The sequence below is a fragment of the Elephas maximus genome, chromosome 3, assembly GCF_024166365.1.
Source record: "Elephas maximus indicus isolate mEleMax1 chromosome 3, mEleMax1 primary haplotype, whole genome shotgun sequence".
Lineage (NCBI taxonomy): Eukaryota > Metazoa > Chordata > Mammalia > Proboscidea > Elephantidae > Elephas > Elephas maximus.
Window position 1 is genome coordinate 186,066,443 of NC_064821.1, and position 14,311 is coordinate 186,080,753.

Below are 14,311 nucleotides of genomic sequence, written 5' to 3' on the forward strand. Positions count from 1 at the left end.
TTAGAGACACAAACAAACTAACACTCAAAGGATGGAAAAAATATATCAAGCAAACAATAGGCAAAAAAGAGCAGGAGTAGCAATATTAATTTCTGACAAAATAGACTTTAAACTTAAATCCACCACAAAGGTTAAAGAAGGACACTACATAATGATAAAAGGGACAATTGACCAGAAGATATAACCCTATTAAATATTTATGCACCCAATGACAGGGCTGCAAGATACATAAATCAAATTTTAACAGAACTGAAAAGTGAGACAGACACCTCCACAATCATAGTAGGAGACTTCAACACACCACTTTCAGAGAAGGACAGGACTTCCAGTAAGAAGCTCAATAGAGACGCGGAAGACCTAATTACAACAATCAACCAACTTGACCTCATTGACTTACACAGAACTCTCCACCCAACTGCTGCAAAGTATACTTTTTTTTCTAGCGCACATGGAACATTCTCTAGAATAGACCACATATTAGGTCATAAAACAAACCTTTGCAGAATCCAAAACATCAGAATATTACAAAGCATCTTCTCAGACCACAAGGCCATGACAGTGGAAATCAATAACAGAAAAATTAGGGAAAAGAAATCAAACACTTGGGAACTGAACAACACCCTCCTGAAAAAAGACTGGGTTATAGAAGACATTAAGGAGGGAATAAGGAAATTCATAGAATGCAACGAGAATGAAAATACTTCCTACCAAAACCTCTGGGACACAGCAAAAACAGTGCTCAGAGGCCAATTTATATCGATAAATGTACACACACAAAAAGAAGAGCCAAAACCAGAGAACTGTCCCTACAACTTGAACAAATAGAAAGTGAGCAACTAAAGAATCCATTAGGCACCAGAAGAAAACAAATAATAAAAATTAGAGCTGAACTAAATGAATTAGAGAACAGAAAAACAATTGAAAGAATTAACAAAGCCAAAAGCTGGTTCTTCAAAAAAACTAACAAAATTGATAAACCACTGGCCAGACTGACTAAAGAAATACAGGAAAGGAAACAAATAACCCGAATAAGAAACGAGATGGGCCACATCACAACAGACCCAACTGAAATTAAAAGAATCATATCAGATTATTACGAAAAATTGTACTCTAACAAATTTACAAACCTAGAAGAGATGGATGAATTCCTGGAAAAACACTACCTACCTAAACTAACACAATCAGAGGTAGAACAACTAAATAGACCCATAACAAAAAGAGATTGAAACAGTAATCAAAAAACTCCCAACAAAAAAAAGCCCTGGCCCGGATGGCTTTACTGCAGAGTTCTACCAAACTTTCAGAGAAGAGTTAACACCACTACCACTAAAGGTATTTCAAAGCATAGAAAATGACGGAATACTACGTAACTCATTCTATGAAGCCAGCATAACCCTGATACCAAAACCAGCTAAAGACATCACAAAAAAAGAAAATTACAGACCTATATCCCTCATGAACATAGATGCAAAAATCTTCAACAAAATTCTAGCTAATAGAATTCAACAGCTTATCAAAAAATTAATCCACCATGACCAAGTGGGATTTATACCAGGTATGCAAGGCTGGTTTAATATTAGAAAAACCATTAACGTAATCCACCATATAAATAAAACAAAAGACAAAAACCACATGATCTTATCAATTGATGCAGAAAAGGCATTTGACAAAGTCCAACACCCATTTATGATAAAAACTCTCAGCAAAATAGGAATTGAAGGAAAATTCCTCAACATAATAAAGGGCATCTATACAAAGCCAACAGCCAACACCACTCTAAATGGAGAGAGCCTGAAAGCGTTTCCCTTGAGAACGGGAACCAGACAAGGATGCCCTTTATCACCGCTCTTATTCAACATTGTGCTAGAGGTCCTAGCCAGAGCAATTAGGCTAGACAAAGAAATAAAGGGCATCCGGATTGGTAAGGAGGAAGTAAAATTATCTCTATTTGCAGATGACATGATCTTATACACAGAAAACCCTAAGGAATCCTCCAGAACTACTGAAACTAATAGAAGACTTTGGCAGAGTCTCAGGTTATAAGATAAACATACAAAACTCACTTGGATTCCTCTACATCAACAAAAAGAACATCGAAGAGGAAATCACCAAATCAATACCATTCACAGTAGCCCCCAAGAAGATAAAATACTTAGGAATAAATCTTACCAAAGATGTAAAAGACCTATACAAAGAAAACTACAAAGTACTACTACAAGAACTAAAAAGGACCTACTTAAGTGGAAAAACATACCTTGCTCATGGATAGGAAGACTTAACATAGTAAAAATGTCTATTCTACCAAAAGCCATCTATACATACAATGCACTTCCGATCCAAATTCCAATGTCATTTTTTAATGTGATGGAGAAACAAATCACCAACTTCATATGGAAGGGAAAGAAGTCTCGGATAAGTAAAGCATTACTGAAAAAGAAGAAGAAAGTGGGAGGCCTCACTCTACCTGATTTCAGAACCTATTATACAGCCACAGTAGTCAAAACAGCCTGGTACTGGTACAACAACAGACACACAGACTAACGGAACAGAATTGAGAACCCAGATATAAATGCATCCACATATGAGCAGCTGATATTTGACAAAGGACCAGTGTCAGTTAATTGGGGAAAAGATAGTCTTTTTAACAAATGGTGCTGGCATAACTGGATATCCATTTGCAAAAAAATGAAACAGGACCCATACCTCACACCGTGCACAAAAACTAACTCCAAGTGGATCAAAGACCTAAACATAAAGACTAAAACGATAAAGATCATGGAGGAAAAAATAGGGACAACCTTAGGAGCCCTAATACAAGGCATAAACAGAATACAAAACGTTACCAAAAATGATGAAGAGAAACCAGATAACTGGGAGCTCCTAAAAATCAAACACCTATGCTCATCTAAAGTCTTTACCAAAAGAATAAAAAGACCACCTACAGACTGGGAAAGAATTTTCAGCTATGACATCTCCGACCAGCACCTGATCTCTAAAATCTATATGATTCTGTTAAAACTCAACCACAAAAAGACAAACAACCCAATCAAGAAGTGGGCAAAGGATATGAACACGCACTTCACTAAAGAAGATATTCAGGCAGCTGACAGATACATGAGAAAATGCTCTCGATCATTAGCCATTAGAGAAATGCAAATTAAAACTACGATGAGATTCCATCTCACTCCAACAAGGCTGGCATTAATCCAAAAAACACAAAATAATAAATGTTGGAGAGGCTGCGGAGAGATTGGAACTCTTATACACTGCTGGTGGGAATGTAAAATGGTACAACCACTTTGGAAATCTATATGGCGTTATTCTAAACAGTTAGAAATAGAACTACCACACAACCCAGAAATCCCACTCCTCGGAATATACCCTAGAGAAATAAGAGCCTTCACACAAACAGATATATGCACCCCCATGTTTATTGCAGCTCTGTTTACAATAGCAAAAAGCTGGAAGCAACCAAGGTGTCCATCAATGGATGAATGGTTAAATAAATTGTGGTATATTCACACAATGGAATACTACGCACCAATAAAGAACAGTTACGAATCTGTGAAACATTTCATAACATGGAGGAACCTGGAAGGCATTATGCTGAGCGAAATTAGTCAGAGGCAAAAGGACAAATATTGTATAAGACCACTATTATAAGATCTTATGAAATAGTATAAACTGAGAAGAACACATACTTTTGTGGTTACGAGGTCGGGAGGGAGGGAGGGTGGGAGAGGGTTTTTTACTGATTAGTTAGTAGATAAGTACTGCTTTAGGTGAAGGGAAGGATAATACTCAATACATGGAAGGTCAGCTCAACTGGACTAGACCAAAAGCAAAGAAGTTTCCGGGATAAACTGAATGCTTCAAAGGTCAGTGGAGCAAGGGCAGGGGTTTGGGGACCATGGTTTAAGGGGACTTCTAAGTCAATTGGCAAAATAATTCTACTATGAAAACATTCTGCATCCCACTTTGAAATGTGGTGTCTGGGGTCTTAAATGCTAACAAGCAGCCATCTAAGATGCATCAATTGGTCTCAACCCACCTGGATCAAAGGAGAATGAAGAACACCAAGGTCACACGATAACTAAGAGCCCAAGAGACAGAAAGGGGCACATGAACCAGAGACCTACATCATCCTGAGACCAAAAGAACTAGTTGGTGCCCGGCCACAACCGGTGACTGCCCTGACAGGGAGCACAACAGAGAACCCCTAAGGGAGCAGGAGATCAGTGGAATGCAGACCCCAAATTCTCACAGAAAGACCATACTTAATGGTCTGACTGAGACTAGAGGAATCCCAGCGGTCATGGTCCCCAAACCTTCTGTTGGCCCAGGACAGGAACCATTCCCGAAGACAACTCATCAGACATGAAAGGGACTGGGTAGTGGGTAGGAGAGAGATGCTGATGAAGAGTAAGCTATTTGTATCAGGTGGACACTTGAGACTGTGTTGGCATCTCCTGTCTGGAGGGGGGGATGGGAGGATAGAGAGAGTTGGAAGCTGGCAAAATTGTCACCAGAGACTGGAAGGGCTGACTCATTAGGGGGAGAGCAAGTGGGAGTGCGGAGTAAGGTGTATATAAACTTATATGTGACAGTTTGACTTATTTGTAACCGTTCACTTGAAGCTCAATAAAAGTTAAAAAAAAAAAAAAGAATAATATATCCTGCACATCTCTCACTCAAGTAAGATGGCGAAATTAGGACATTTCCAGATAAACAGAAATTAAGGGAATATGTAAAAACCAAACCAAATTTACAAGAATTATTAAAGGGAGTCATTAGGTCTGAGAATAAACATCATCAGACCACAGCCTGAATCTAGGACACGAGATTGTACCAGCCAGATACCAACCTAGGAAATGAACTCTCAAGGACTATCCATAACCAAAAGAATTGCAACAGGGAACCAGAGAGGTTAATCTGTAAATGACAACAATGTCAGAACAATAAAAGAGGGAATAAACGGCACAGGTATAGAACTTTCTAATGGAGAGGAAGGCAAGGCATTACCAAGCAATAATAATAAAAAAAAAGTAGTAATAGACTGGTTCAAATCTAGGAAGATAAGGGTAAATTTCAATGTAACCACAAAGAGAGTTAACAAACCTACTCATCAAAATAAAGAAGAAAAACATAACAAAATCTACAAAAACAAAAGAAACGAAAAAGAAATCCACAAACAAAAGGAACTCAGCACAGGAGAGTAAGAGGAACAAAGAAAATGTTAGCACCACAGAAAAAAAGCACTACAAAATGACAGCAATAAACTCACACCTATCAATAATTACACTACATTATGCTAAGTGAAATAAGTCAGTCACAAAAGGACAAATATCATATGAGACCACTACTATAAAAATTGATGAAAAGGTTTACATACAAAAAGAAACAATATTTGATGGTTACAAGGGAGGGGAGGGGTGGGGATGGACAAAAACTTAATAGACAATAGGTAAGTGGTAACTTTCGTGAAGGGTAAGACAGTACACAATACTGGGGAAGCCAGCACAACCTATATAAGGCAAGGCCAAGGTAGCTCCACAAAAAAAAAGAAATAAAAAAAAAAGCTCCATAGACACATCCAAATTCCCTGAGGGACTGAATTGCTGGGCTGAGGGCTGTGGGGACCATGGTCTCAGGGAACATCTAGCTCAATTGGCATAACAGAGTTTATAAAGAATATGTTCCACACTCTACTTTGGTCAGTAGTGTCTGGGGTCTTGAAAGCCTGTGAGCGGCCATCTAGGATACTCCACTGGTCTCACCCCTTTGGGAGCAAGGAAGAATGAAGAAAACTAAAGACATAATGCAAAGATTAGTCCAAAGAAGTAATGGACCACATCTACCACCACCTTCACCGGACTGAGTCCAGTACAACGAGATGGTGCCTGGCTACCACCACTGACTGCTCTGACAGTGATGACAATAGAGGGTCCCAGACAGAGCTGGAGAAAAATGTAGAACAAAATTCTCACTCAGAAACACCAGACTTGCTGGCCTGACAGAGACTGGAGAAACTCTGAGAGTACGGCCTCCGACACCCTTTCAGCTCAGTAATGAGGCCACTCCTGAGGTTCACCCTTCAGCCAAAGATTGAACAGGCCCATGGAACAGAACAAGACTGAAGGAGCTCACCAACCCTGGGACAGGGACTGCAAGGCAGAAGGGAACAGGATGGCTGGTAAGAGGGAACCCAGGGTTGAGAAGGGAGAGTGATGACATGTCGTGAGGTTGTTAACCAATGTCATACAACAATGTGTGTAGTGTTTGATGAGAAACTAGATTGTTCCGTAAACCTTCATCTAAAGTTCAATAAATATTCTTGATGAGAGAATGGTTCTTCCTACCAGAAAAAAAGGCTCTGATGTCTTGAATTGTTGATGTGGTATAAGAGGTCTTATATGAAGGCAAACGTTTCCAGGAGCCATCTTCGCATTTCTTCATGAACTTGTCAAAGAGGAGCCTAAGGTCCTTGCTCCAGCTGGGTTTGGGAAGAGCCTGGTCCTTCTCAGTGACATCTTCAAAAGAAAATGACCTCTAAAAACAAAGAGGAGAAGAGTAATGGTAGGTGTATCCCATTTCACAATATACTCTCCTAGTTTCCCAGACTAACTTGCTGTTTTTCCTCTTCCCAGAAGCTTATCATTTTGGAGGGAAGGGAATTTCAGGGATCACCTGGTCCAACCTCCTTGGGAGAAATGGGAGGTTGAGGGAGGGCAAATGACTTGCCTAATGTCACCTAGCTAGCAATTGGCACAGTGTGGTTCCCTTCTCTTTCAAACATTAATCAAGCATACGTGAGCCAGGTCCTGGAGATAAAGAGAGATGGACAGACATTATCCTTTACATAAAATGTGACACCAGTGTGGTATGAACAGGAAGCTGGAGCACAGGGGAGTAACATCTATCTTAGATTGGGGGTTCAGGAAGGGGTTCTTTGACTCGAATCTTGATAGACAAGTAGGAATTAGCCAGTTGGAAATAGTACTGTAGTAATGAACACTGTGTGCAAAAGCGAGGAGGCATCAGTTTTGAGAAGCCTTTCTACAACTGTATGAAGTAGGTACTAATTACTGTCACCATTTTACAGATGATGAAACCAAGGCCTCAAAGAGGTTGAGCATTGTGATGGTTCAAAGGGAGAAGGAGGTGGCCGCAGAGAGGTAAGCAAGGGCCTGAGTATGGGGATGAGCCTCCATACTAAGCTAGCTGGTTTGAATTTGATCTTCAGTGTCCTTGGAGGGATTTTAAGCAGGGGAGCGACAGTGATCAGATCTGGCCATAGTATATAAGAGGGTGGGGATGTTCAAGACTGGAGTCAGAGGCTGGGTAACCCAGCTGAGAAATTATGAGAGCATGAAGCAGAACCTGGTAATTATTTGGACGAGGAGAACGAGGGAAGAAGAGAAATACAAGGACCAGTCCCAGGATTCTGAACTGTGCACCTGGGTAGGTGACAGGGCCAGTTACAGAAGAGAAGGAAGAGGAAGCGGTTCAGAGGACAAGTGCTTTGGTGTCATGGTAACCACAGCTCCCATCCTATTTCTCTGCAGCAGCCAGCACCACTACACCCAGGGCCCAGGGAGTAACTGGAACATTGCAGAGGCCCCAGAGGAGTCAGGAGATGACCCACCAAGGAGCAGAACAGTGAACGCCAACAGCACCGGAAAGGACGATCAGTGTTCTGACCTCTGCAGAAATCTTGGAACACTGAAGCTCACAGAAGCTACTGACTCTGTGGCATTCTACTTTCAGTCACCCTTATGAACTCATTCAGATTCAGTGTACCTGCAACACCTGAACCATACATCTGAAACTGAAACAGGGAGGTTGCACTTATGGTGATGGGAGCAGCAGCCCTCTGCTGATGCCTGGGCTGACTCTGATCCTGGCACAATGGGAAGAATAAAGAGGACCTGCATCAAGAATTCTATGGAATTAAAAATTTCAAATTTAAAAAGTAAAACTCGGCTAGGCCAAAAGAAGTCCTGACTTTGTGTTACCAGAACTGAAAAAAAAAAAAGCTATTCTGTCAAGTTCATTCCAACTCATGGAGACCCCATGTGTTAGAGCAGAACTGCCCCATAGGGTTTTCTCAGTGGTAATATTTATGAAAGCAGATTGCCAGACCTTTCTTCCATGGTGCCACTGGTTAGTTTCAAACTGCCAACCTTTCTTTTGGTTAGTAGCCAAGCACATAACCGTCTGTACCACCCAGGAACACAAGAAAAGGGAAATGTGAGCAGGTTCAAGACCACTCTACCCCTAGTCCAGGATTTTAACCTTTTTTCCCCTGTAGTCTTTGGATTAGATCATCTTTTCAGAACCCAAATCAGAAAATATGGGAAAGAAAAGAAAAACAAACAAAAACCCAATCATTATCTCTCTCGATCTTAATACAACCAAAAACAATTTTTTGTTATATTTCCTCCAAGTCTTTTTAAATATAATTTTTCTTAATATACCTGTAATCTCAGTAAGAAGGAATAAGGAAGACCAAAGAAGAATTGATGCCTTTGAAGAATACTGAACATACCACAGACTGCCAGAAGAACAAACAAATCTGTCTTGGAAAAAGTACAGCCAGGATGCTCATTAGAAGCAAGGATGGCGAGACTTCATCTCACATACTTGGACATGTTATGAGGAGGGACCAGTCCCTGAAGAAGGACATCATGCTTGGTAAAGTAGAGGGTCAATGAAAAGGAGGAAGACCCTCAATGAGATGGACTGCAACAGTGGCGTCGACAACGGGCTCAAGCATAACAATGATTGTGAGGATGGCACAGGACGGGACAGTGTTTCATTCTATTATGCATAAGGTAGCTATGAGTCGGAACCGACTGAAGGACAGCTAACAACAACACAATCTCAGTAAGAAATATAATTGTACTTTCTGCTCTTTTGCCACTTAAGAATTCTTTAGCGTTCACTTTCTCATGTCCTTAATCTCAGTTATTGTCATTTTCAACAGCAGAAAAATAGTGCTTTAAACTGACGGCCTACAATTTACTTAACCATTTAAGTTAAATGTTTAAATTTTTTCCAATCCTTTGTTGTTCTAAATGAAAATGTTTATAAGAACGTCATGAATACGGCTTTTTCTCTATTTCTGGATGATTTCAGGGTTCCCTTAGAATTCAGTCCCAGTCATGCAGCTTTTAAAATATACAAATTCTAGAAATGATCTAACAGACACAATTAGTCACAAATTAATATGTATTGACCAATACATGTCAATTGAAAGGCAGAACAGTGTGAGCGGGCTTTGGAGCTGTGAATTTGACTCCTGTTACTCTTCCATGGATCTCGTCTTAAATAGACAACCCTAGGATCTCTGAGTTCCAGAGTCCGTTTTTAGATCAGCAAAGTAGAGTTAATTGAAGACTTTTACGAATTAGAATGACTCCCCCAACTGTGTACTCTCCTACCTGATTTTAAAATTCAAAGTCTGGGATTCAGCTAAACCCAACAAGCCTTTTTGAGCATCTACTATATGTAACAACAACTATATGTTCTGGCTCTGTGCCAGGGACAGGTGAGACAGAGAGAGAAGACTTAGATCTGCCCTCAGTGCTTACAGTCACTAATGTGAAAAAAGTCACATCAGAAGTAGACACAAACCCAGGAGTGACTTTCCAGGAAAACTTCACAAAGGTGAGGACTGATGGAGCTTATTTCTTAAGAATAAATTGTTTGGTAAAGTAGAGGGCCAACGAAAATGAGGGAAACCCTCAATGAGATGGTGTGATCATTAAGGTTGTGTGTCAACTTGGCTCAGCCATGAGTCTGTGGTTTGGCAGTTATGATGTAGTGTGGTAGTTGTATGATACTGTGATCACTTCCATGATGAAATTTGATATAATGTGATCACCTCCATGATGGGATCTATCAGTAGCCAATCAGTTGAAAGGGGGTTTCCTAAGGGGTGTGGCCTGAATCGAATATAAGTGGGCTTTCTGGCAAGGCTTTCCGGCTTTTGCTCACTCTGGATCCTGCAGCTGGCTCCTAATTGTCTGACATCTGGTTCTTGGGACTCAAGCTAGCAGTTTACCTGCCCCTGCTCATCTTGGGATTCGTCAGTCTTCGCAGCCTGCGAGCCAGAGCCCTGCTGTCTGATTTGTTGTTCTCGGGTTCACCAGCCCCTACAGCTATGTGAATCAGGAGAGGCCTCCAGGCTGACCCACGGAGTTAGGACATTCCAGCCTATACAACTGCTAGAGCCACTTCCTTGATATAAATCTTTCTCTCTATGTATTTATACACTTTAATGGTGTTCCTTCTCTACAGAACCCAGCCTAAGACATATGGATTGACACAATAACTGCAACAACGGACTCAAACATACCAATGATCATCGAAATGGTACAGATCTGGAAAATGCTTTGTTCTGTTATGCTAAGGTTGCCGGGAGTTGGAGGTGACAGCAATTAACAACAACAAAAAGGACAGAATGAGGAGGGCAGCTCCAAGCAAAGCCATAGAGGAATGGAACAACCTTATGACATGCTGGGGAAATGCTAAGACCTCAGTCATCATGGATGTAAGGTGCCAAGAGAATGGCAGCAAGATGTGGTGGGCAAAGTACAAGAGCAATCAGACCACAGAGGCTCTCTGGCCTTGACGGAGGCTTAGATTTTATCATCTAGGTCAATGTTTTCAAAGGCTAAGATTAGAGATGATTTTAGGTGGCACAAGGACAAAGATATATATATTTTTAAATGCATATCATAAAAGGACATAAATAGCACATCGTCCTCATGATCTCACAAATGTTATTACTTAGGACGATGTTAAAGAAAGGGGTCTTTAAAGAAAAATAATACAGACAAAATGCAGATATGACAGAAATCATGAAGGTGGTAGATGAATGATACTTAGAAAATACTTTTTTCAGTTATGGGGAGCCTTAAGGAATTTCCAGCAAGGCAGTAACATGGGCGTAGGCTCTCTCTGGTATAAAAGATGAATTAAAACGGTGAGAAGGAATGGTAGGAAAACCAGTTAAAAAGACTGTTCCAATGGGCCAGACGAGATATGGTTGGGACCTAAACTAGGTACAGAGGAATAAGAAGAAAAATATTTAAGAGATATTTAGGATACTGGAATCAAGGATGTGGGGAGTGTCTGTAGGGGAAGAGAAAGTAGAAGAGTCTTGAATGATTCCAGAGCAGTGGCTTTGAAGGTTGGGGGTGGACAGAAGAAAAAGAGGAGGGGTTGTGTGTGTGTGTGCACGTGCTGGAAGTTATTAATTTTAGTGTGGGACGTGTTGAGTTTGAGACCCCAAGTGGACATTATGATGTTGTGGGAAATAAAAATTATGAAAGGTGAGAACTAATTGATACTTGAAACCCATTTTAAAGGCACCTGTAAATTCAAAGCATAGACTGTATACATGACGGATGTTAGGAAATAATTATTGCCTTTTGTTACCCTGAATAGAAGAAAGGTCTTGTTGATCTTTAGTTATACATTTATAAAGTGGAACTTGCTACATTTATGACTTTTTTTTAAATGGATCTTCTTTTAAGATTAAGTTACTGAAAGCGTGACTTGTAAAGCCTATAAACACTAATACTTAAATATTTGTAACACAGATTACAGGCCACCAACATATAATTAAAGTAACATAATTCATCTTTGTTGTTGTGAGATTGGGTTAGTACCTTTTCTTTATCAATGTGCAAGATGGTACTAGATTAGTAACCAACCCGCACTCCTTATTGTTTAAAAGAAAGCTACGGTAGTTTAATAGAGAAACTATGCTTACTTAAATTACTAAAGTCCTTTCAGTTCTTGCTCAAATACAGCTGTTCCCCCCTCTACATGCCCTCAGTGTTTTATTACAGCACAACCAAAAAAACCGAATGCCGTCAATTCGGACTCATAGCGACCCTATAGGACAGAGTAGAACTGCCCCATAGAGTTTCCAAGGAGCGCCTGGCGGATTCACACTGCTGACATCTTGGTTAGCATTCATAGCACTTAACCACTACGCCACCATACAGCACATAGTACATATATACTTTAATTTTGCAATTTCACTCCTTTCTCCTAATTTAGATTGTGAGCTCTTTGAGCGAAAAGATTGTTTCTTCCTCATCTTTAAATGATGTCTGCCATATTCTTGGGGCTTACAGTAATCAGCTGAATAGAGCTATAAAAACAGGCAATATTTATATAATATTATGTGCCACCATAGGGTCGTTATGAGTCGGAATCAACTCGACCGCAATGGGTGTGGTTTGGGCATGTGCCACTGGAAACCCTGGTGGCAAGTGGTAAGAGCTATGGTTGCTAACCAAAAGGTCAGCAGTTCGAATCCACCAGGCACTCTTTGGAAACTCTATGGGGCAGTTCTACTCTGTCCTACAGGGTCACTATGAGTCAGGATCTACTTGACAGCAATGGGTTTGGTTTTTTTTTGTTGTTGTTGTTTAGTTATATGCCATTAAACACCAAACCAAACCTGTTGCTGTTGAGTAGATTCCAACTCACAGTGACCCTACAGGACAGAGTAGAACTGGCCCATAGAGTTTCCAAGGAGCCCCTGGTGGATTCAAACTGCAGACCTTTTGGTTAGCATTTAACCACTAGCCACCAGGGTCTCCTATGTGCCATTATCTCATTTAAATCTTAAAACAATTTCTAATCGTGAAGAAAATGGTTTAGGGAGAATATGATTAACTAAGAAGCATCTTCTGTCTTCTACTCACTTCCAGAGTTGGCTGTCCTTCTCAGAAATAAGTCAGAGACAATCAGGATTAAACCATTGAAGAGGCAGTGCCCTTCACTGGAGGGGATAATATAAGAGTTATGAGCCTGGACTCTGGAGCCTGATTACCTAGATTAAGATTCCAGCTCTGCTATGTAATTTCTGCGTGACCTCTGTCAAATCTCTTAACCTTTACACATAGTAGTAAAGGACCTTCTGCTGGCCAGAGTCAGCACCCTGATTAAAAATTGAGTCACCTTCCCACCCAGTTTCTTTTGGTTTGAATCTAAGGACTGAAAGCTATCTGTTCATACTCTGGAAAAGATCCTGTTAATACCGATGCTTTTTGGAGTTGACGTTAGCTTTTATTCTGACAATAAAATCCTGGTCGAATTAATGGATAAACTTGTCATCGTTGACTTGTTTCTGATTGGCGAAGGCTCGCTCCTCTCACCAAATAGCGCCGCCCGGCACCCCAGGCCGGTACCCGCCCCGCTTCCCCCCGGTCACCCACAGGCGGACGCTGGGTACCCCGGTACGCACCCCGCTTCCCGGGTGACTCCCAGGCAGGCGCGCATCTCCGGGCTGGCGGCGCAGAACGCGGAGCGTGCGCAAGCGCGCGGCGCAACTCCTCAGCATGGCTCCGAGAACAGCGCGGGAATCCGGAATCCCAGTCGGTGGCGGACTTGCGGCCGCCTCTCGCCCGCGCCGCGAAACGACAATTCCGTTCACCCACTCACCCGCCTCCTCGCCCACATTAATCGTGGAGACTCCGTCAACCTGGAGCCAGGCGGGGGCCGGAGTCAGGCGGCGGGTCGGGAAGTGAGAAGGCTGGCTGGGCCTCGAGCCGGAAGGGTCGCCGCCCACGGCCGACTAACCTCTGGCCTCGGCTTGCTCGTTCCCTTAGACCTTCTCCAAGGAGGCCTGGTCGCGCAGTGGTTAAAGAGCTCGGCTGCTGAGCTGCTAACCGTTAAGGTCCGTGGTTCGAATTCCCTAGCTGCTGTGCGGGAGAAAGATGTGGCACTGTGCTTCCGTAAAGGTTAAACCCACCACCACCCCAGTGCCGTAAAGTTTACAGTTGTGGAAACCCTATGGGGCAGTTCAACTCTGCCCTATAGGTTGCTCGCTATGCGTCGGAATGACGCAAGAGCAGTGGGTTTGGTTTTGGCTTTTTTGGTTTAGACCTTCTCGGGACCTTCGGCCGTCGTTGAGCGCCCGGGACCGCTTCCGAAATAGCAAAAGCCAGGAGAGGGCGGCTAGTGCAGGGCGAGCAGGACCTGCGGGCAGTGGCGTCCCAGAACAGTCTGGGGGAGCGGGAGGCCCGGGACACACCCCCGCCGCCCGCCCTGCCATCGGTTACAGCCCCGGATGCAGACGCCCCCCTACGCCCTTGAGCCTGCGCGCTGTGAGTGAAAGAGGTTCACTCTTCTCCTCTCGAGCAGGCGGGATTCAATGCTTTTTTTGTTCTCAAGTGCTTTTTCCTCCTGCAGAAGACAAAAGCTCCTTGTGCGGGTAGGAGCGCAAAAAACGTAATTGCATGAATAGAGTGTTCTTGTAGGCCATGGACAAGCCCTTGGGATCGGA

The 14,311-nt window shown here is 42.2% G+C and overlaps 1 protein-coding gene across 4 annotated transcripts in view; it reads right to left on the reverse strand.

The window, feature by feature from the left end:
• THEM4 (thioesterase superfamily member 4) overlaps positions 1 to 14,040 on the reverse strand; it is a 72,696-nt gene extending 58,656 nt beyond the window's left edge. For 2 of the 4 annotated variants that reach the window (XM_049880503.1, XM_049880502.1), the window contains exons 1-2: positions 13,271 to 14,040; positions 6,360 to 6,549 (exon numbers count right to left, since the gene is read on the reverse strand). In XM_049880503.1, the coding sequence (XP_049736460.1) occupies positions 6,360 to 6,549; positions 13,271 to 13,366 (286 nt within the window). In that variant the 5' untranslated portion in view covers positions 13,367 to 14,040. The remainder of the gene's footprint in view (positions 1 to 6,359; positions 6,550 to 13,270) is intronic. The other 2 variants (XR_007516795.1, XM_049880504.1) reach the window with 2 other exon arrangements.
• Between the last annotated feature and the right edge of the window lie 271 nt (positions 14,041 to 14,311).